The sequence below is a fragment of the Leishmania infantum genome, chromosome 18 (genome assembly GCF_000002875.2).
Source record: "Leishmania infantum JPCM5 genome chromosome 18".
Classification (NCBI taxonomy): domain Eukaryota; phylum Euglenozoa; class Kinetoplastea; order Trypanosomatida; family Trypanosomatidae; genus Leishmania; species Leishmania infantum.
Genome location: NC_009402.2, coordinates 456644 through 478443, shown reverse-complemented (window position 1 = coordinate 478443; position 21800 = coordinate 456644). Strand labels below are relative to the sequence as shown.

At 58.9% G+C, this 21800-nt stretch overlaps 6 protein-coding genes across 6 annotated transcripts; all 6 read right to left on the bottom strand.

Annotated features, from left to right (window-relative positions):
* Positions 1–382: 382 nt before the first annotated feature.
* Positions 383–1483, bottom strand: LINJ_18_1160 (conserved hypothetical protein; the record flags this gene model as incomplete). The annotated part of the gene is made up of 1 exon (XM_001464893.1): positions 383–1483. The coding sequence occupies one exon, from the start codon at positions 1481–1483 to the stop codon at positions 383–385; it is 1101 nt and encodes a 366-aa protein (XP_001464930.1).
* Positions 1484–2199: 716 nt separating this feature from the next.
* LINJ_18_1150 (conserved hypothetical protein) lies at positions 2200–5043 on the bottom strand (the record flags this gene model as incomplete). Its single annotated transcript, XM_001464892.1, has 1 exon — positions 2200–5043. The coding sequence occupies one exon, from the start codon at positions 5041–5043 to the stop codon at positions 2200–2202; it is 2844 nt and encodes a 947-aa protein (XP_001464929.1).
* A 6470-nt stretch (positions 5044–11513) lies between these two features.
* On the bottom strand, positions 11514–12224 carry LINJ_18_1140 (putative ras-related protein rab-5; the record flags this gene model as incomplete). Its single annotated transcript, XM_001464891.1, has 1 exon — positions 11514–12224. One exon carries the CDS (start codon positions 12222–12224, stop codon positions 11514–11516), a length of 711 nt encoding a protein of 236 aa, XP_001464928.1.
* A 1571-nt stretch (positions 12225–13795) lies between these two features.
* On the bottom strand, positions 13796–14866 carry LINJ_18_1130 (conserved hypothetical protein; the record flags this gene model as incomplete). Its single annotated transcript, XM_001464890.1, has 1 exon — positions 13796–14866. The coding sequence occupies one exon, from the start codon at positions 14864–14866 to the stop codon at positions 13796–13798; it is 1071 nt and encodes a 356-aa protein (XP_001464927.1).
* Positions 14867–15959: 1093 nt separating this feature from the next.
* On the bottom strand, positions 15960–18503 carry LINJ_18_1120 (putative methyltransferase; the record flags this gene model as incomplete). The annotated part of the gene is made up of 1 exon (XM_001464889.1): positions 15960–18503. The coding sequence occupies one exon, from the start codon at positions 18501–18503 to the stop codon at positions 15960–15962; it is 2544 nt and encodes an 847-aa protein (XP_001464926.1).
* Positions 18504–19284: 781 nt separating this feature from the next.
* Positions 19285–19980, bottom strand: LINJ_18_1110 (conserved hypothetical protein; the record flags this gene model as incomplete). The annotated part of the gene is made up of 1 exon (XM_001464888.1): positions 19285–19980. One exon carries the CDS (start codon positions 19978–19980, stop codon positions 19285–19287), a length of 696 nt encoding a protein of 231 aa, XP_001464925.1.
* Positions 19981–21800: the final 1820 nt, after the last annotated feature.

The following is a 21800-nucleotide window of genomic DNA, read 5'->3' as shown; positions in this document are numbered from 1 at the left end:
CCGCAGACGAAAGAAAAAAAAAACAGTCAGAAAATCACATCTTTCCCGCTTCGCACCCCCCCCTACACCCACCCTCTTCCTTCCACCCACTCTCCCTCCCTAAACGTGCAAGCGGCCTGAAACGCGCCAAGAGGAAAATACGAGAAGAGAATCCGAGGAGTCGGAGAAGGGAGGAAGGTAGGTGTATCGACGAAAGTGTGCACGCGACTGCGGCATTGCAGGACGCCTCTTCCCCTCTTCTCTCACGCACACACAGAAAATATATATATTTACTTTCGTGGTTTTCACCCCCTTTGCTGTGCGTTACCCGCTGCTTAACCGCCCCCCCACCCCCCCCACACATGCACACATCCTCTTCACCTGTGCCCCTCTCCGTCTTGCTCTATGCCGTCGAAGCAGCGGCTTTGTTGCTCAACGAGGGCATATGCAGCAGTGTCGAAATCGGGGCACGGCACACGGGACACACAGGCTTGTGCTTCAACAGCTGCTCGCCACAGTCCTTGCACATGCACATGTGGCGGCACGGCATCACAGCCGTGTCCTTCGGGTTTGTCAGGCATATCACGCAGAGTCCATCCTCTTCATCCTCGATCGTCGAGCCGATCATTACGGCACCACCGCCGTTGCCGCTCGCCGGCGCCGTCCCGTCGTTGTCCACACCGTAAAGGTTCTCTACTGTGTATGCGTTACCACCCGCCGTCACAATCTGGCTGATGACGCGGCGCTTCGGCTTCTCCGCGAGGTCAACGGAGGTGTGCTCCGTATGCTCCACACGCATTTCCTCCTCGGTTTGGTTGTTATTGTCGCGGCCGTCGTCCCTCTTGCAGATCTCAGTAGTCTTGTAGCGGAGCACGATAACGCACGGCATCTGCTTTGGGTAGTGCTTGTTGAACGACTTCTCCTTTTCTTCCAGCGAGTTGATGTCCAGCTTCAAGGTGATTTTGCGGTTTTCCTGCGGGCCGCGGATTTCCGTCTTGACGGGCTCCAGCTTTGGCCTGTTGGGCCTATAGCACACAGTGCCGTTATGCACGAACTCCTTCACACCGGTGTGGATCTCGTAGGTCAGCGATTCACATATGCTCGTGATGTAGAACGTGAGCACCTGCGTCGCTGGCATATAGCTCACCGTGGACGCCTCTATAGTGGCTAGCATCTTCACCATCTGACCCTCCTGCACGCCGCCGCGTTCGTTGCTGTTGTTGGCAGCGTTGTTCCCCATGGGGTTGCCGCTCCTATTCTGCTGCTGCGGCTGCGGCTGCTGCTGCTGCGGCGGCGGCGGCTGGGGAGCGTTCTGCTGAGGCGGAGTGGTGTTGTTGGCGTTGCTAGGCGGCTGGTTGCGCTGACGGGTGCTATTATTGTCGTACTGATCCGCTAAGTGCGGCGGCATGTTGCTAGGAGCCTGCCGCCCGGGCGCCGTGCTGCCCCCTCCGTTTCCATTACGCAGCTGCGCGCCCTGGCGCTGCGTGGAGTTCTTCCCTCCCATTGTGGAATATGTGGCGGTGGTGGTGGTGGCGCGGTGTTGTGCAGCTTCTGGTTGTCACGGTAGGTTGTGAGATGCGGCGCGAGCTGCAGTGTATGTCTCTGTGTGGCAGGGTCAGTGGTGCCAAATGGCAGTTGTGTTTGGACTTTGTCGTGCGCGTGGGTCGGAGGGTCCGGATGTGCGAATGCAGCTACGTTGCTAGAGTGTGAAAGAGCACGTGAAGTTCTCTGCACACGAGTGTGTGAGTGTATGCGTTGGAATGACGCGCCGGTGTGGAGGAGAAAGGCAAGAAGCAGCAGATGGCGGAGAAGCATAAAGCAAGAGTATAAGGATGCACGGGCAGAACGCGCGAACAGAGAGCATTGATAAACTGGCGGCGTGCGAGAGCGCGCACCTTCACCCATCCCATCTTTTTTTGTCGTTGTCTGGTGTCTACTTCGTTGCGTTTTTCGCCATGAAGCATTCGGCAACGACCCCGCCCCTCGTCACCCCCCATCTTCCCGGCACCTCTCGGTCGCTATCGCTCGAGCGATCCATGGAAAGAGTTTGTGGTGGCGCTCGTGTCGGCCCTCCACACCCTCCCCTTCGCCGACTCGCAGGCAATCCTTATTGCTCGCATCGCCCGTCCACGGTGTAAGTGCGCTGCTGGAGAAGCCGCACAAAAGCAAACAAAAAAAGTGTGGTACTTGTGCCCCTCGTAGACTACTTCAGGAGCAGCCTCAGTCACCGAGACCGTAGTGCCGCACAGCCGCGTTGCCACGGCGAACCACCGCCTGGCCGTGTTGGCGCTGCTGCTGCGCCGTGCTAGAGGCGGTAGCGAGCTGCTCACGAACGGCCTCTATCTCGTGCTCCAGCGTGGTCAACCGCTCCTGCGCCTGCTGCGCTGACATGGATTGCGAAGCAACGGGCGAGGGCGAGGGCGATGGTGCGGAATAGCCGCGGGTGGAGCGCACAACAGGCGACTCCTTCAGCGTTGATGCCTCGTCGGCGCGTGAGCGGCGCCGCGTCGTGTTTGCCTCCGCACCCGCCGCACTCCGCGCGCGAGGCCTGCCCGCTATGTCGCAACCGGCAGCAGTGCCGTCTTCCAACGCCTGGAGAGCTGCCGCCAAAAGTTCAGGAGAGATGCGTACCTCCGATCCACGGGCAGAGGGGTTGGCCGTCGTGGGTCCTCGCGCCAGCCGAACGTTAGCGTCATCCGCACGCAGCCGATACGCCTCTCGTAGCTGCGCCTTCAGAAGCGAGTTAAGGTCCACCAGAGAAGCCTTCTCGGCACCGAGGGCCGCGGCGTCCTGTTTGGCCAGCTGCAGCTCCTTCTTGAGGCGATCGCGCTCACGCAGCACGGTGAGCAACTGCTGCTCCAGCTGCACGCATCGCTGGCGCCACACCTCCGACTCCTGCAGGAGGTGTGTCGTCCTGGAGTCGGGAAGTGCTGGCGGAACGGAGGCGCCGGCGGCGGCCGGCGGCTCCTCACCCCCTCGCTTGCGATGTCGCCCCGGGAGCTCGGCTTCCCGAGTTGACGAAGAGTTCGTCGAGGACGACGAGGCCGCTGATGCAGTGCGCGAACGTCGCGCCGGCCTGCGCCGACGACGTCGCTGTCGGTCCAGCTCGCGCACCATCTCCTCGTATGATTCGCGCATGCGGCTGTACTCTGAGCGCATCTGCTGCTGCTGCCGCTGCAGCGCACGCGAGACGTGGTCGCTGAGGTGGGCAGCGCCAGCGGCGAGCCGGGTCTGCATGTCCAGAGGAGGCAACTCTGTTTCGTCGCTGGTGACGAGAACCTGCACACGCAACAGCTCAGTTTGCAGTCGCGCCATCTCCTCCTCCTTGTCCCTCAGCGAGCCCTGCAGCAGCTGCACCTCCGCCCTGGCCTGTTCCAATTCCTGCTGCAGCGCTACAGCGCGCTGCTGTGTCTCTTTGGCAGCCTTGATGACCGGGTCGTTCTGCAATTCAGCAGCGAAGTTGGCCACTTGCAGTCTTACTTCTGCGTTGGTGTGCTCGAGCTCCGCCACACGCTTCTGCAGCTGCTCCTTCTCCATGCGCAGCATCTGAAGCCCATCTCGCCCCTCCCTGACGTCTTCCTGCAGGTGAAACTGATCCTCCAGAGCGCGACGCGCCGCCTCGCTGGCGTGAAGCTCGCGCGTGAGCCGCATCGCCTCGGCCTGCGCCTGCTCCACCGCACCTTGCCGAGTTTTCTTTGCCTGCTGGACCTCCTCCTCGAGGAGCTGCACCCGAAGCTCGGCCTGCCGGCACTTCTCCTCCAATGCGGAGCACTCCAGCCGTCCACTGGCCGCCGTCTTGCTCTCCTCCGTCTTCCAGCGATGCACCTCGGCCTCAAGGTGCTGTGCCTGCGCCCTCCATTTGTGACAGCTTTCTTTCACAGTCACGAGCTCCTTGTGGGTCGCCTCGGACGTCTCCTGCGCGCGCTCGATCTCGCGTCGCAGACGTGTCGCCTCCTCCGCGGCCAGGCGGCGCTGCTGCTCCAGCTCCCGCTTCGTGTCGTGTAATGCCTGCTCTGCTGAGGTGGTGGCTGCCATCGCCTCATCGCTGCTCTTGAGGAGCTGCTGCCGCTCCTTCGTGAAGCGGGCGACGTCCTCATCGTAGCGCGTCGTTAGGTGCTGCAAGCGCTCCTGCACCTCTGCCAGCATTGACTGGAGACGAGTGCGCTCTAGCTCCGCGCGCGAGGCGCGGCCCGCTTCCTCCCGCGCAGTCGCCTCTGCTGCGAGGAGACGCTTTTCAGCGTCGCCGACAACTCGCACAAGTCGATCCTCCAAGTTCCTCTTGGCGAGTGCCGCCTCCTGTGCGAGAGCCTCGTGACGCTGCTGGGCCACGGCAGACTCGTGCGTGAGGGCGGCGTTCGCCTCCTCCGTTGCCACAATACGGTTTTCGGCGTCTGCCTTCTGCTGGCGAGCGTCCTTCAGCGCCTGTTGCAGCCCCGCCACCTCAGACTGTAGTCGGGCGACCTGCTGCTTGAAGCGCTCCTCCGTCTCCGTGGACACCAAAGCACTGCGATCAGACATGGCGGCGCGCTCCTCCTCCAACGCCTTGGCTCGCTCCTTGTACCACGCGTGCTGCTCCGCCTGCTCCTTCTCGAGCGCCGCCTCCTTCGCGCGCACGGCCTCCGCCAAATAGCGCTCCTTTATGATGTAGTCCTTCTGCACTTGCCGCACCGCAGCGTCGCGCTCCTCCTCCACCTCACGCACACGCTGCCGAGCCGCCTTGATATCACTCTCCGCCGTGTCGATTATCTTCTCCATGCGCGTCGACTCCTCTGTCAGGCGCTTCAGTTCGCGGTAGAGCCGCTGTAGCTGCCCCGAGGCCTCCTCCAATGCAGCATCCCGCTCCGCTATGAGGTTGTAGTTGAACTGGTAGTCCTCCTCGAGTTTGCGCAGTCGCGATGACAGGGTGGCCACTTCCTCCTCACGCAAGGCGAGAGAGCGCTCTAGGGACTGCACGTGGTGCTCCACCGCGTGACGCAGCTCGTTCTGCTTATGCTCGATATCAATGTAGTCCACAGTCGAGGTGGGGGAGGCGCTGCGCGGCCGCCCAGGCACAACAGGCGGCATTACCAGAGAGGAAGACGCGGAGGAGTCGCGCTGCGGGGTTGGATGGGAGTACAAGTACGAGCCGCCCGAAGGTGCTGCGGCAGTGGTCATAGTAGTTTGCGGTGCCGGCGGAGGACGTCCAAGAATGGAAGAGATCGGCCCCGCCGTGCGCCGAGGCTTTGTATCGCCAGCAGAGGGGGGTGGGTGCGCCTGTGGCAGCTCTGGCGGTCGTGGTGGCTGCTGGACGCGCGCAAACAGCGCGTCTGTGGTCACCGCCGTGTCGAACAGAAGCGACGGCCGCCGCAGCGCAGGCGGAGACCCCGCAGGTTCGAGAGCGGCAGCACTCTCACTCTGCAAGGCAGAAGCGTCGCCTGCAAATGAAACGGCCTCCGCGTTCTCCTGCCGCCCCCTCCATGAGCCCTGCTCGCCACTTGCAGTGTACAAAGAAGATCCGTCACGATCGGCGGCTGCGTCCACCCCATCGTCATCTGTCGGAGCAACGCTTGCGCGAGTTTCTGGCCTGATGCGTAAAGACGGTATCGCCGCCGTCGGCGGGGGCGTGCTAGCTTCCGGCTGCTGCGCTACCAGCACTGCGCTAGCGGTAGGAGCGCCGCTGGCACTCGGTGTCGCAGCATTCAGTGGCGGCGGCGAAGATTTTTCCATTTAGAGCCGCCGTTCTTCAAACGTGGGAGATCACGGTAGTCGGCACTGGCAATGCGCGAGCGCGTGAGCCAGCGTACCCTTTCACCTCGACTCGTTGGCAATTCTCGGCGCATGCGCACACAAACGCGGGGAGACACAGCACGAACGTGCTCACGTCTGTGAAATGAAGAAACGCAAGAGCAAAGAAGCGAAGCCGATAAAATTCGAATCAAGAGGATGCAGCTTTCCCTCTCCACGTACCTTTGCCTTTTTTGTTGGTGGGGGTGTGGGGATGTACGTGGTTGTTGGCCTGTTTGTGTGGTGACTTGGCCGCCCAACTCTGCAAGTTCTACGGTAACGTATGGTACAACAATCTATGATTCTATCCACGAGACTCGCCAGCGAAGAAAACAGGCAATGAAAGACGTGTATGGGTGTACGTGTGGGTATGTGTGCGTGTGTGTGCATGTGTGTCTTCACGGGAAGCAACCCTGTCCGGGTGAGGGTCTTCGACTGCTGTACAACGTAGAGTTTAGGTGTGCGCTGTACGTCGCTCTCACACGGCACTGCCAGCTCGGTCCTGGTGGTTTCCACACAACTGCAACGGTGCGCGACTGTGTCTGTGTGTCGGCAGCCTGAACACGGAGAGTTGGGCACATGCCTCGTAAGGGCGAGTGTGGGTTGCCGTGAAAGCAAGAGAGAAAGAAAGGGAAGTTCAAGAGTAAAGTGAGGTGGACGCAAAGACGACCAAAACGTTGCAGACATCGTTGAGACACGCGCGGACGATCTTTTTATTTTTTTGCTGTTTCTGAGCTGTGGTACCTCGAGCGCGCCCCTCCATTCGTGCATCATCTCCATTTGCAGCCCCCCCCAAAAAAAAAAAAACACACACACAGACAGACGCACGTCAGAGGAGAAGAGCAACTGCCGATCCTGTGAAACGGGAAGCAGCGGCCAGAGCGCGATACAGGAGGACAGCGTATCACCGTGCACCTCCCGTTCCAAATCCCTGCCACGTTGCCTTGCTCTTGCTCAACGCATGACTGTCAACGGCTGCCCTTGCACCGAAACGACGTTGTTGCACCCTTTTCACGAAGTTTCATGGGCGCCTGTGTGCGTGCCCGTGTAGTGGTGGTCGTGATGGCTGCGCATCGTTGCGGTCTTGCCTCCGCCACCTAGTACCTCTCTTGGCACGGCCTTTTCTTTGGTGTGAAAGGAGTGCTTCTTCGAGAGAACAAGAGAAAGGCCGCCAGCACAGGATCAGCATTAGACTACTCCACGACGCCACAGCGGGAGAGCCAGTGTGGCAGAGACACAAGCAAGACATGCAAAAAACACGCGCCTAAGAGGCGAAAGAAAACGTTGTTGCACACGCACACACACATGAACCCAACACCACGCCAAACATGGAGAGAGACGAGCCAAGGGACATGGCACGATAATAGGCACTTCTTTTCGCCTTTTCTTCCGCTGCACAGCAACGTGCCCATAACTCCACCCGCGAACAAATCAGAACATATACACGCAAACACACAGCCACGGCTCACCTGCCTCGGTCGCACTACAGCTAAACCCTGGTCGACCAGAGCGAGCCGTCGGCAGTCGAATGGGGTCATGCGGCTAGCAAGCCCTTCTTGCCCGTCCTCGTCCCTTCTTCCGATACGCGCCGCGCGATCAGCGCCACACGGACACCCGGCGGGCCGCACGCCCCGACCCACGCAGGCCACACCCACGCCCCTGACCGAGGGCGGAAGCGGTGGCGCCCGTCGTGCGGGTAACCAGGCGGTGGCGCAGGCGCATGCCGGATCAGCTCAGCGAGGAAGCCGGCCAGCCGCAGGCCAGGGCCTTCCCAGATCCTGCGCTCGGCATGCATGCCATGTTTTTCCATCCGCCGCGGCTCCCTAGCANTGGGNGGCGGGTGGCTCTCTCCATCGGGGTCTGGGGGCCTCCGTGGTGTCACTCGGGGCGTTCTCGGCGCGCTTCCGGCACCGGCGCCGCGTCCGCCCACACGGCCCCACCTGGGAGACGCCGGACGCGCCGCGCACATGCACGGCGGGGCCGGCCCGCATGCATCTCCTCGCGCCCCCTTCGCCCACCGCCCTGCTCTGCTGGCCTCTTCTTGCCCTGTTCGGGTGCGATGCGCCATATGCCAGCGGTGCCCGACAGCGTGTGCGCACAGCGCCCGCGTCCCGGCGCCTGACCCAAGACAACGCCGTTTTCTAGCAGGCCCGCTGTCTTCGCCCCCGCACCCGCCGACACCACGAGAAGGGGGGGGGGCGTTGCCGCCAGCCTGCGGCCGCAGAGGAGCCCCACCCACCCACCCCCCGGCCCGCACGCCTTTGAGAGGGAGCCGGGCGCGTGGCAGGCGAAAGGGGCCCACGCACACGCACGCACCAGCGCACAGGGAACCCGCCGCGCGCCCCCCCCCCGCAAAGGCACGGGAGGGGGCAGCCCATGCCGCGCGAGCGAGGCGCGCGCAACCAGGTCAGCGCGCGCAGGATCATAGCGTCAGACGGGGTGCGCTTTCAGCCGCCAGCGATCCGCGAACCCCGCGCAGCGTACCGGCCACAACGCCGGTTCGGTCTCCCACATGGCAAAACAGGTCGGGGCCGGGGCTCTGGCGAGGGCGGGGGCCACCACAGCGCCAGCGGAGCCGCAGGCAGCAACACCGCCCCCGCCCCACGCCGCCACCGCCAGCCACCCGCCGCTGCGGCAACCCGGTGCACCCGGACAAGCGCCTGCGCGGGAGTAGGCAAGCGCGGTCTCCCGCCGCCTCGTGGGCCCAAGCATCCCTGCACATTCGTGCGGGACCGCGGCCGCCAAGGAGCCCCCGCCGCAGCGCGTGGCGCCGTGCAGCGCGGTTTCGGGGGATGCCGGCCTGGCGTCTGAGACCGGCGGCCAGCCCCGCGATCCACGCAGCTGGCGTCAGCGCCCCCACCGGCTTGGCAAACTTGCCGGCGTCGCCCTCTTGCCCCAACACACAGTCACCAGAGACAAGCGGAAGCAAGGGGCGCGCGAGACAGGCCAGCAGCGCCAGCAGCTGCGCCCCAATGCGCCGCACCATTCCCCCGAAGCGAGCAAGGGTGCCCCGCACATAGGGAGAGCCATTGCCTGCGCGCCGCTGGCCTTTCTCACTTCAGAGAGTCCGCCCACAGCCCGCCTGGGCGCAGTGCGCTGGAGTGCACATGGGCCCCCTCCCCTGCGCCCACCCGTGCGTGTATACGGACGACGAAAGAGGCAAAGGAGAAAAAAAGGAGAAGACAAGCGAAGCACCGCAGCACGGAGACAAGAACAGGGAAAAAAGGTCAACACGGTGGCGGCAAAGGACGAAAAGCAAAGCAAGGTGAACAGCGAAAACAAAAAAAGAGGGCGATGGAAATGTCGCGTTGTCGAGGCGGCAATTCTCCTCCAATAGAGCACGAGCTCCGCTCCACTGTACCCCCCCCCTCCTGTAGCCCGGCCACAAGGGCCCCAACAACACCCGCTTCGTGCAAAGCAGCGCGGAGCACGCATTCCAGCAACACGCCGACTCAGCCATCTAAGAGCACGGCCCCCGCCTCGAACTGTACCCACCACCCGCCCGCTTCGCAGGTTGCCTCACAGCGGCTCCCATCGTGCCGGTCGCCACCCATGGCGCATCCCTCTCGGGGTGGAGATGGCTCCCCCAGCAGGAGGCAGTGTGAGGGGCCGGGTACGATGCGCTTGAGTCGCGCTGACATGTTGCCTATCCCATAGGTGACACAAGCTTGGCACTGTCGCAGGTCGCTCCACAATGCAACGTCATCCACGACCTGGCCGCCGACATCAGCAGCGATGCATAGCGCTCACCTCCCCTACGTCGCTGGTGCTCGACCTTGTGACCATCAGAAGCGGTTCGGCATCAGCAGTGTGGGGGGTGCTGCTTGGCTACCCCAGACCCACGGAGTAGGGATACTGCACTCTGAGATACCACGCGCTGAGGTGTGTGTCCCCCTCTCATCAGGGGGCGAAGGAAAAGGTGATTTGAAAAGCATACAGGGAGAGAAGCACATGCATACAACGTGGTGCGCAGACATACACAGGGCACACCCTACCCTTCGCTTCGCTTTCGTGTGGCCTGCAAAATAGGAAGAGGAAGTGAGCAAGTAAAATCAAAGATGAGGGAGAGAGAAAAAAAGAGGCATGCAGAAAACGTCAACTGGACAACCCACAAGAGCAGCGAGAGAAAGGGGGCGGATTCGACAACACGACTGGGCGTTGACAAGATGAGAGAACACACGCACGGAAAGGGCTTTTTCCTGTTGGTCGGTTGTCCATGCATGTCGCCACTCAGCTGTACGCGCATGCGCGCAGAAGTGCACAGAAGGCCACCAACCCCTTCAATCCTAAAAAGACTGCGCACATACAGCAGAGAGCTCTCAGACAGCCATCATAGAAAGAGAAGCACAAAGACACAGCGCGATACGAAAAAAAAACGGAAGAAGAGCGTAAGAGGGAGGGGGTTGTAGCAGAGAAACGCTTATCGAGCAAGCATGCAGCAGCACCGAAAAGCATAAACGAAAGCAGTTGATCCACCAAGGCAAAAAGAAAAATGAATAAGATGGGGCACTGTTTCTTCTACTGTTTCCCACCATCCCCTCTACCGCTCTCCGCGGCTCCTCCTCTTCCGTGTCGATGGCGTCGCCGTGGCCAGTGCTTTTCTTTGTACTACTATTCGTCTTTGTTCGGTTGCCTGGGCATGTCTGCACAGCAATCATCTCGGTAGCGTAGCGCAGACCCCGCTTGGCAGTGCTGGCAACATGGCACTGCCTTCTTCCTTTGAACAGTCGCTCAAGACGAAGCAACGTGCGAGCAGAGACAACACACATACAAGGGTCAAGTGGACAGCACGTCCATTGGCGAGCATGCAAGGGTGAGGGCAGAGAGAGAGGAGAAGAGGAGCGAATAAACGGCACAGTGCTGAGACCCACTGTCGATCCCCACACCCTGGCCCGCTTTGTCGTTCCTATTTTTCGTTTCTCATAACCGCAACGCGTCTGTGAGCATGTGCGTGTGTGGGTGCGGTTGTATGTCTCTTGTTGGCATGTGTGGCGCACACGCGCAAGACTAATCGAGCCTCAGAGAAATGTGTAAGAGAGTCGTGCTATACGCGTAGAGGACAAAGCAAGGAGAGAGAGAAAGAAAGCCGCGGCCTTGAATCCGAAAGTCACGCTCGGTTGCTGCTGGCTACGTCTTTACCCAAGGAACTTCGTGCACGCGCGCCGAGTTTCACTATGTGTATGTTTGCGCGCTTGTTTTTGTATAGCCCACACGTGCAGGCAGGAGTGTCGGGCACAACAGCAGCAGCTGGAAGCACCAGAAAACAAAGGGAAACCAAAAGAGACGAGGGCTGGTGTCTTGGCGTTTCCGTTCGTGCGCATGTGCTGGGGCGTGCACCTCAGCAGCTGATTCTGTCATACGTGGATGGTGTCGACAGAGCAAAGGCGCAAATCACAGATAAGGGAGAGGGAGAGAAAGGGGAAAAGCACACACAGCAGTCAAAGCCACCGACAAAGTCAAAAACGAAAAGGGGCGGTGAACGCGCAGGGCAAGTAACATATAAAAAAAAGAGGAACGGATCAAAAGCACAAGAAAAGGCGATTCTAGGCCGTGGAGAACGCGGCAGCGGAATCCGCATTGCGTCGCGCTCAGCTGAGGTGCACTCAGCTGGGAATTCGTCTGTGCTGTGCAGCTCTCTCTCTCTTCCTCTTCCGTTCCTTGTATGGTTGCATCCACCCTTTGACGTTGCTTCTTCGAGAACAAACAACGCCACAGAGGAGGGAGAGGAGGAGAGAGGAGGATGGCAACACGAAGGTAGTCCGGAGAGGGGATCAGCAGCAGGTAGACTGGGAGACCGATTCGTTACTCTGTTCCACGCGCTCGCCGCGCGGTGCAACCACGCCGCCGCGTGCACCTCCAGCAGTCCCGCCACGGTTGCCCAAGCCCTGGTCGAGGAGCTTGGCAGCTAAATCGAGAAACACCTGCTCCACATTGTTGTTGTCCTTTGCAGACGCCTCGTAGAAGGCGGCGAGCTGCTCCTCAGCAGCGAGACGCTGGCCATCCTCGAAGGACACCTGCCGCAGAGACTCCAGGTCCTTCTTGTTTCCGACGAGCACAATAATGAGTGACGGGTCTGCGTTTGCTCGGAGCTCTTTGATCCAAGTCTGAGCCTTCTTGAGGCTCTCGCTATTCGTGATATCATACACGACAAGAGCACCGCAGGCGCCGCGGTAGTAAATCGGGGCGAGAGAGCGGAAGCGTTCCTGCCCCGCCGTATCCCAAATTTCGTACTTCAGTGCTCGCATCTGTTGCTGAAGAGTTTGAGCAGAGGTGGCACCGCCGGGGGCAGCCGCGACTCCGCGCGGTGGCGGTATCATCACCGTCTTGGACAGAAAGGCAGCACCGATGGTGGTCTCCTGGTTGGCTAAGAACTCGTTGCGCGTAAAGCGGAGCGCGATGGAGCTCTTGCCAGCACCGGACTCACCGAGCATCACTATCTTCGCGGACGTCGCCTCCATCAGCTGAGGTGGGTGGGTATTCATTTTGTAGGTGATGTCGCGTTTTCGGTGTAGATGTTCTTTCGCGGTGAGCAGGAATAGTAGAGCAAGTGTGAGTGTATGCGTAAAGCTCGCCTACCGTGCTTGCGGCGTGACCTCCTTTGCGCTCAAACGTATCTCAGCTCAAAGCGCAGCGCTGTGCGTGAACTCAACGAGAATGTCAGCGTCTGTGTGTGTGTGTGTGTGTGTGTGAATCCTTTCGGATGAAGCAAGGGGGGATGCACACCGCACAGTGAAAACAAAAGAGGAAACTCAGCAAATACTAGAGAAAACAAAGTGCCTATACATATATAAATGTATATGCATGGAGATGTGCGCGTGCGTGCGTGTGTGTCTGTGAAGGGAGCACAGGAAATATGGAGAGCGGGGGAGAAAGAGAGACACGGACGGAAACGTGAGTCGCCGAACGAAGTGGATTGATAGGTTGCTCCTTGTTGCGGTTGTACAGGGGGGAAGGTGGGCTGAGAAGATGCAACTTTTGTTGTCGAAACTGGACTGGGCTGCGTCTCCATGGCGAGAGCAGACGACCCCCAAATAAGCAAAGGCGCGCAAGGGAGGGAGAGGGAGGAGGGCGTGTAGGAGAGAGGTTCGCTCAGAGGACAGAAACGCAATGCCAACCCAGTGCCTCTGTGATGCGGAGGGGAGGGAAACATCAGATGCAAAACGTGAATCGAACCACTTCGAAGACAAGAGCAGGAGCGCCAGACATGAGGTGTGCGGCTGGCGAGCGAAAGAAATGTGCATTTCCTGACGCATGCGAACAGACATGAGTGCAGTTGGTTGCTTGTTTGGAGGAGCAAGCTAAGAAAGGGAAGCGCGGAAAGAAGTGGGAAGGCGGAGTCGGAGGAGGGGGAGGGAGGGAAGACACTCCTTGTTTTCGGCACAGAAACCAAAAGAGCAGAGAAAGAAAGAGGACGACACGCCTCCTCTACTCAGCCCCCACCCCCATGACGAGCCTCGCCCCCTGTCAACTACTAACAAGAAGAGGTGCAATAAGATCGAATGCGTATGTTTCCCCGTGTGGGTGGGTGTGTCCAGTAGAAAACACAGACGAATGAAATAGGGAGGAGAGCTTCTCCGAGGACTCCGATGTCCCTTCCCCATGAAGCTGCATCGTTCCCCTTGCCCAAGATGAGGGAGGGGAAAGTAGCAGCGAAAAGACGGAGAGGGGAGACAAGTCAGTATGCCCATCACCGACGCTTGCGATGGAGGCTGCGAAGGAAGGGACGAGGGGGAAAGGTGGGGTGGTGGCGGCCGCGGTGGAAGAGTACGCGCGACGTAGCGACAAAGAGAAGTGCAACGAGTACCAAACAAACAAAAACGAAAGAAAGCGCAGTACCATGCGAGCGACGAAGAGAACGAAAGGGGGCAGCGGATGGAGAAACAAACTAGCAAAGGAGAGAGAGGGGGTGGCCGGGGAGGGGAGGGGGGTACAACGCCAATGAGAACGAGAGAGAGAGAGAGGCAGTCACGGCTTATTCAAGCCCACACATCCGATGCTCCCCTCAATCCGTCACTCTCCCTCCCCCTTCATCTGCCTCTCTCTCCCCGCCTCATCACATCACTTGGCAACCTTGACTGGAGGACAATGACGGTGACGGCCACGACCCTTTCCTATCCAAGTCCTTCACCACCTTAATCACGCTCTCGGGCAAGGCTTGGAGCGGCGAGAGAAACACAATAGTGCGCTCCGCCATGCCGACGACACTCTTTCTCACCACCGTCGAGAGTGGAAGAGGAGAATAGTAGGCTGCCTCGGCCTCGGCGTGGATAGGTAGCGTGACGGCGAACAAGTTCCAGGGTTTTCCCGTGCGCACGGCCGGTGAGCTCATGGCGGCACGATCCACAGCAGTGTCCAGGAGACGGCCTAGTGCTGTATTCTTGGGCATGAACATGAAGAACGAGGGCACCGGCTCGAACTCTTCGCAGCCAGCGTTGCAGTCCTTTTTGAACACAGAGGTGGGTATGAGGAAGCACACGAGGCATGTCACCATGTCCGAGGGCAGCTCTGTCGCCTTGCCCACCGCCTTTTCGGGAGTGTTGGCGGGATGAGTGAGCAGGCATGCCACGGAAGCCGCCTTGTCACCCGGCAGAGACACCAGCATGCCTGCATCCCGATCTGAAGGGGAGGACGCGACCGCGCTGCGCGTGGCGGCGGCGGCGCGGCAGTGGTGCTGCAGAGGTCCGCGGTGCTGAAGGCAGAATGTCTGGCCGCATTGGTCACACTTCACGCGCGTCTCGGAGGCCTCGTGGCAGCCTTGAATGCTGCACGGCCGTATCGGGCCGCCCAAGCGGCGACCGCTCGCCTGACCGGGCCGCCCCTTCGCCACGGCGCCGCCGTAAAATAAGCTGCCCTGCGGTACATCGCGACATCCCCGGTCAATGTGCCGGGACACCGCCTCGTCCACGCGTTGGCGCGGGTACTCCAACGGTACAACGCGATAGCATATGGGGCACGTCCCGACCCGCACATCCGTCACAGCCGGACAGTGATGTGCGTTGTGAGAAAGATGGTGGGTGCAGAATCGCTTGTCGCAGTTGGAGCACCGGGCAGGCAGTAGATCGATCTCTGTGCAGCCCTCATACTGGCACATCTGATCATCTCTGTCATATACACCGACCTGCATGGTGCTGATCACAAAAAAGGGGTCGGTACCCGAAAAAAAAAAAACGAGCTATGGAAACACGGAAGGAGGAAAGAGGGTGTATTAGAAGCACGAGGCAATGGCGAAACGAGACCGCCCGCGCACCCGACCAGCCTCACCTTGGCCGCGCTGTCTGACAAGGAAGCGGAGATGGGCGAATATGCACAACGTACCTCAATATAAGTAAGGAGAAACACGGCAACGTACGGAGACGGAAAAACGATGAAGAGAAAACGCCACGAGCAATCGGGGCGAGACCAACGCAAGATGTAAGGCACGAAACAGCGACTCTTGCGCGTATCGAAATGGCACAACGGGAGCAAGAGAGAGAGGAGGGCAACAGAGAAGAAAAACGCCGATATTATCGTGTACACCTGTGAAGGAGATGAAGCGGAACCACAAAGATGGTAAAGGATACCGCTTGTGCGGATGTTGCTGTGCGCTGAGCCTTGACTTCCCTTCGTCGTGAAGCAGAGGTACATGAAGACCGAATAGCGAGGCAGAGAAGATGGATTGAAGATACCGAAAGAGCGTTCGTAGTGGAAGAGAGTTGGTCCAAGTAGCAGAGGCTCCGCTCGTGAGCTGTTCAGAAAGCACGCGTTTTTTCGGCGACCCTCAACCCTACTCCAACACCAGCCGCACCTTCAAGAGGACGCCGGAGCACAGAGCGAGAATGGCTGTGCATTCCAATGCGCATGTATTGCGCGCTCCATCCCCTTCGTGGGAAAGCCAGAGCGGCGAATCCAGCGCACACGCACGCACACAGGCGCGTCGCGGCTATCGAAGAGCCATGCATACCTACTCCTCATTTCTATTTTCGTCCCTCATACACGTAATGAGGGGCTCGGCGACAACTATGCTGCTCCTGCGACTCATGAAGTTTGGCGGTTTAGTCAGTGAAGATGCAGTTACTCGTTTAGAACAGTGCGCACACACAAAGAAAGGAAAAGGATCAACAGTGCAGACATGCTTCATGGCCTCTTCGATTGAAATCAAACGTAACTATAGTCTCGATAAGCCACTGCAGTGAAAGCACAGGAATCATGCGGCACCACGCCGTGTGCAGCTTCCGGTGCTACACCTCCTTTGCCTGCTCCTCAGGTGCTTCGTCTGCGACCGCACTGCCGGTGTTGTTGCCGACCAGCGAGGCACGCTCAACGTCGTGAATGCCAAAAAACGTCATCAACCCGAACGCACGCAGAGAGCCATCAATGGCGAGCTCCAGCTTGTGCCCGCTCAGCGTCGCGCTCATGTACCACGGACCAGCGGCTGCATCGGTCGGCTCGTCGGAGATGATGCCCACCAAAACGCACCCTACCTCCACCTGGCTTGTCAGCAGCACCGCCACCTCCTCGTCAGAGATGGTAGATTCACTACTGCCCTGCATCAACAACGCCTCGAGTCGGCTGCCAGGCTTGACCAGCGCCTTCGGATTCGCGTTAGCGGCTACAACGGCAGAATCTCCGCCCAGCACTGCCCTCCAGTGATCTCGCGTGTAAACGTGGCCGTTTCGGAGCAGATTCTCGAGTAGCTGCTTGTGCTTCGAGACGCGGAAATGCAGCCTTCGGGCAGTAAAGCGCGGTGCCAGAAAAGAGGCGGACTCGACGACGGCGCGCCACCGGCAGGCCGCAGTGGGCAAAAACTTCCCGTCGTATGCCTCGAACGCGCGCACACCGACGGAAACCACCTCCACGCCAGGGCCCTTGTACGGACGTGTGCGCAGCACCATATCCGCCAGCGCGGGAGTCGAGAGAACGATGCGGCGTATGGGCCCACCATTTGGATTGAGGTGATACAGAGGCACGAGACCTTTCCCGGACGAAGAGCTAGTGGCGTCATAGTAGGCGAAGTTCGCTTCGTCGCGGCGGTCAAAGCCGTAGAAGGTTGATATGTTGACCCACGCCTCGTCCTCGACGCCAACCGGCGCCCACAGCTTGCCTTTCGTCCAGTGGTTCAGCTTGTGTCGAACCACTGTTGGCGCCGTCCAGTCTGGCTGCTTTACTTTGCGGAAAGCCGCCACAAAAAACCCGCCGGTGTCATCACGATGCGGCAAAATGCGCAGGACCTTGTTGCCGTCGTACGTGGGCGGCAGCACTGGGTGCTGCATCCCCTCCACATTCGGGGAGAGAATACCTCCTGCCGAATGCAGGTGAAACCCCTTCTGCTGTAGAACCGCGTTCACGTCGATGAGCTCGACACTGTCGCCGAAAGCCTCCAACCCGACGCAAACCACCTCCTCGTCTTCCTTCGGATCCATGCTGCATGTGCTGTAGACTAGAATGCCCCCTGTGGCCAAGAGGTCAAGGCCGCGGCACAGCAACGCACGTTGGGTTGGCACGAGGGACTTCACATAGCTTGCCGACCATGTTGTGGCGATGGAACGCTCTTTGCGGATGGTGCCGTCACCGCTGCACGGGACGTCGCAGATGATGCGGTCAAACCGCAGTTCTTGCAGCTCGCTGCTCGAGTTCGTAGGATCGTCGAGGTACAAACGGGGCCACTGCACACCGTCGCATCGGGTGGTCATCACGTTCGGGGCGTGGTAGCGCTTCAAACGCGCCGGAAGTGTCTGCGTCGCCTTCACTCTGTCCTTTTCGTTTGCGATGAGCACCCCTCGACAGACGTCTGCAGACCACCCACCGCTCAGCATAGTGTCCAACGCCTGCACTGTTTTGCTTCCAGGTGCCGCGCAGAGATCCACGACAGTGTGTTGCGGCTGCACATCCAGCACAAACACCGGTATCGCCGACACCACCTCCTGAAATGACACGGCGCTAGCAGCGTGCAGGGTGCGGCAGACGTACTCCACGCGCTTGTGGCTGTGGTAGTCGCTATTGCTGCAGGAGTAGAGACCAGAGGTGGACGGAAAGGCGGCCACAGGACGCACCACGGCGGCGATGTCGGGTGTGGTGAGCATGCGGGTTGCGATGGCCTCCAAAGCACGCTCGCTGTGGTGCAGGCGAAGCGTCATAGGAAGCGGCGTAGACATGCTCTGCACGAACGCCGACCATTCCGAGTCAACGTTCTTTCTGCTGCCGTTGCCTGCAGAGGCGATCTCAGGATGGCTGCCGTTTTTCTCCGATAATGCTGCGGCGACGGCATGTCGAGCTGCAGAAGACGGGTCCTCGCCATGCACAATGGCGTCAAATCGACTGCCTCGGTAGTACTGCAGAAGAGGTATCGTCTCGTCCAGCGGCCCGGACGTGGCAGCAGCAGTGCGGCGTCGCTCGTGGACATCCACCGGGCCCGACGCCTGGGAAACCGCAAAGCACAACTCTGCCACGTTGATTCTGTAAATCGTGGATTGGCTACGCGGCACGCGGCGAGTGATACGAACAATATCAAAAGCGCCATCAGGACACGCCTCCTCTCCTAGAACCGACAGCAGCTTCTCGAGCCCGCTGCCGTAGATCCACGCGTCGCCTGCGCCAGCATCGTGCCCACTTCCCTCCGCGGAGCACGGTGCATTCAGCCCCGCTTCGCCCTGTGTGATGTCGGCGAACTCCCTTGCAAGGTAGCTGCGCGCATCCTCGTCGGATGGAATGAGTTGGACCAGCTTCGTCAAGGCAGCCGGCAGCTGCTCGCGCTCGCGCTGTCGGCGCTGCTCACGACGCTTCATGACGGCCACTTTGCAACGTAAAACGTGCGGTACGTTGTACAACAGGGACTGAAGTGAGAGGGGGGGGGCGTAGAGAGTTGGTTGGCACGAAATGGAAAATAGACGAAAAAAAAGAGGGGGCGCACGAGAGCAAAACAAACACGAGCCAAGTGGAGGAAGCACGGGGCTTGGTCGAGCTCGGGTGTTGCCCCGTGGTTCAACGGGCCGCAGCGTTCGACAGAGACACCGAACTATGCGCAGCGGCGTCGCAAGCGACACAAGGGCTCCTGCGGTGCAGCTCAAGAAGAAGCAATGACAAAGGTCATACTTGCAGAAGAGTGCTCTCTTTGTTTTTCGCTTTTCAAAAGAGCCCCAAAGCGGCATACCGTGTGTACATGAGTGGTGTTGCCGCACACCCCCGCCTCTTCCTTCCCACGACGCGTATGGTGACGAGTGGGTCACGACCACTACCTCGACGCTTTTCCTTTTGTTTGGGGGAGGTCCAAACATAAAAAGGGAGAAAAAAATATGATGCAAGCCGAGATGATAACTGCGTTTTCAAATTAATGCATGCACTTTGATGGGGAAGCGGCGACATGTGGGGGAGGGGGTGGTAAGAAGCAAGAAGTACACGTGCTAGGTGATCCTGGATTGATGCCCCCTTGTCGCAAAGTAGCCATGCACAGCCGCATAAGCCGCTGCCCTCAAGAGCAGCGATCACCTTCTCAACATATGCTAGACGAGAGCTGAAGTTGACGGTTTTTCGTTTGCGCTCAGTGTCTCTTCTTGTCTTCTTCGATCTCTACATCTCCCAGAATGCTTTGCCGTCTGCATTGCGCAGCTCGCGATCGGCGCCGTGGCGCAGCAGGTACCGGCCAATCTCCTCATTGTTATCCATGGAAGCGTAGAAGAGCGCGGAGTCGCCGTGTTTGTCCCGCAGGTCCATCCACGCCCGATGCGCTGCCTTGCTCTTCGCGTTGTTCTTCTCACTTGTCGTAACAAGAAACTCAACGAGCTCCATGTTTCCGCGGTTCACGGCCCGATGCAGGCACGACTGGCCCCTACGATTTTGATGCATCAAATTTGCACCGTTCTCCAGCAAGAAGCGCACAATGCTCAGGTGCCCACGTCCCACAGCTAGGAGCAGAGGCGTTTGTCCCGTCGCATCCTCGGCGTCAACAAGCACGGCGCTAATAGAAGCTGGAGTGGCGTCGACGGGCTGCGAAATTCCCGGCATGCCTGACAAGAACTTTGTCGGCTTTCCGTCGTTGCTCCCCTGGGCAGGCTCGGTCAGGGCGGCACTGCTGCCGTTCTGCTCCTCGGAAGTGGGGTTTCGCTGAGCCTCCTTCTGCTTCATGTGCGCGGCTAACTCAACCACACTTCGGTCCAGAATCTCTCTCAGCAGGTCTAGCGGTGCCCCAACGCTACAGGCAGTGGCAAACGGTGTGCTCCACTCCTCATCTTCGGTCAGCACAGGCGAAGTGTACGGTGCCTGCATCAACTTGCGACCCAGGTCAAAGTTCTTGAGCGCTATGGCCCAATGGAAGGCTGTGCGCCCGTCATTGTCCTGGTAGCTCCACAGCCCATGAAAGTCCGAGTTTCCAGTTGCGGGAGTCGTGTCGTCATCTGCTGATCCTTCGGACAAAGAGAAAGCCGGCGCAGGCTCTAGGGGTACTACCTGGCGAAGGCAAGCGATGATCACGTCGATGTTGGAGTCCCGGCAAAGCTCAGAAAGATGCATGGCTGATGTTTTGATGGTGTGCGCTCGAGTGAAAGACTCTGGGTCAGCTTGCAGACAAACTCTGCGGGAAGCTTAACATAATAATAATAACGTCAAGGTAAAGAGGCAGTGAAGTGTGCAGACTGCAGCTCGTCCCTGGAAAGCGCGCTATCGCAGAGTGTGTGGCCAACAAACTACTTTAGGAAAAAAAAGGACAATTGCGCTGACAGAAGTGTGTTGCGAGAGGTGCACACAGATACAAAGACCCACGATGATCGAAGCAATATATATATATATACCTGTATATAATCGCCAGGACAAAGAAACGAAAACAAAAAAAATGGTAGCAGGCTACCAACAAAGGTAAGCAAAGTAGTAATAGGAAGGAAGAATGTGTTCCGCGAAAAGGAAAAAGGAGAAATTATCCAGATGATGCACCTTGACACTGTGCAGTGTGTGGGGAGGTGGGTGAGTGTCGTCGTGTGCGCGGTGTGAAAGTAACGGGACGAGTGCGGACACTGGCAAGCCGTGTAAAGACAGAATTTTGAGACACTATACTTCTGCTTCTCCTCCGTGCAGAGAAAAGGGGAGTGGAGTGAAACCGAGAAACGTCGACGAAGGCGGGCAGTGGAAGAGAAGAGGCGAGAAAGGGAGAAGAGCCGTTGGGCTCGAGAAGAAAAGGATGCAAAGGGGGGTACGCTATGCTCCAGAAGCAAGAGATGGGAACCATAGCCTGGCTGCCGAGTTCACACGGCAGTGACAAAATTCTTGTGGAGAAGTATCAGCCAGACCTTGATAAGGCTTAAAGTCGCAATGCATGGACTCAGCGATGGGAAGCACCAACGAAGATGGCACCAACGCTCATCTTCATCTCCAGTAGCGCACCCTTTCGCATTGGCAACGCCTTTTCTTGTTTTTTTTTTCACAGAGTAGTGGCTTTTCGCCGCCATACGTAAGCCGCGTAGAGCCGTAATCGTCAAAAGAAAGTGCAAAAAAGGTAAAAGCATGTAAACTCTACCCGCTGAACTGCGTCAGTCAAACTAAGCGCATCATCGAAGAGGCGAAGAAAACAAAGAGAAGCGAAGGAGGTCGACGGTGCCCTCTCTCTTGTACACAAGGGAGACCAAAGGATCGGGAGGGGAGGGGGGAAGGGAGGGAATCAGGGCGGCCTGCGACAAACCCAGGGAAGGGAAGAGAGAGGTAAACCTCGTCAAGGGGAAGCCCGCATATGTGCAAAACGGCAATTCAGGTAACACCACAAACAACCACTGAGGAGGGGAGAAATAAAAACGGCGGCGGAAGCACAAACAGGATTGAAAGCAAGCGTAAAAATAGAAAAAAGCACGGATGTTGGCATGAAGGGAAAGCGCAAACAAAAACATGAGAGAGGCTAAGAAGCGTGTGTGACAGGCTCGTTACGCATACGTGCACACACGCCAAATGCACATGTGAGGTGAAGAACAGAGGGTGAGAAGACGAGAAAGTGGGAAGGAAGCGAGAAGCGTGGAGCTCATCACGCACGTATCAACAGCCACCAGAGGGATCGCAAGTGTTCGCGGTTCAATAGGACAACTCACCAAATTCAAACCACAAAAAAA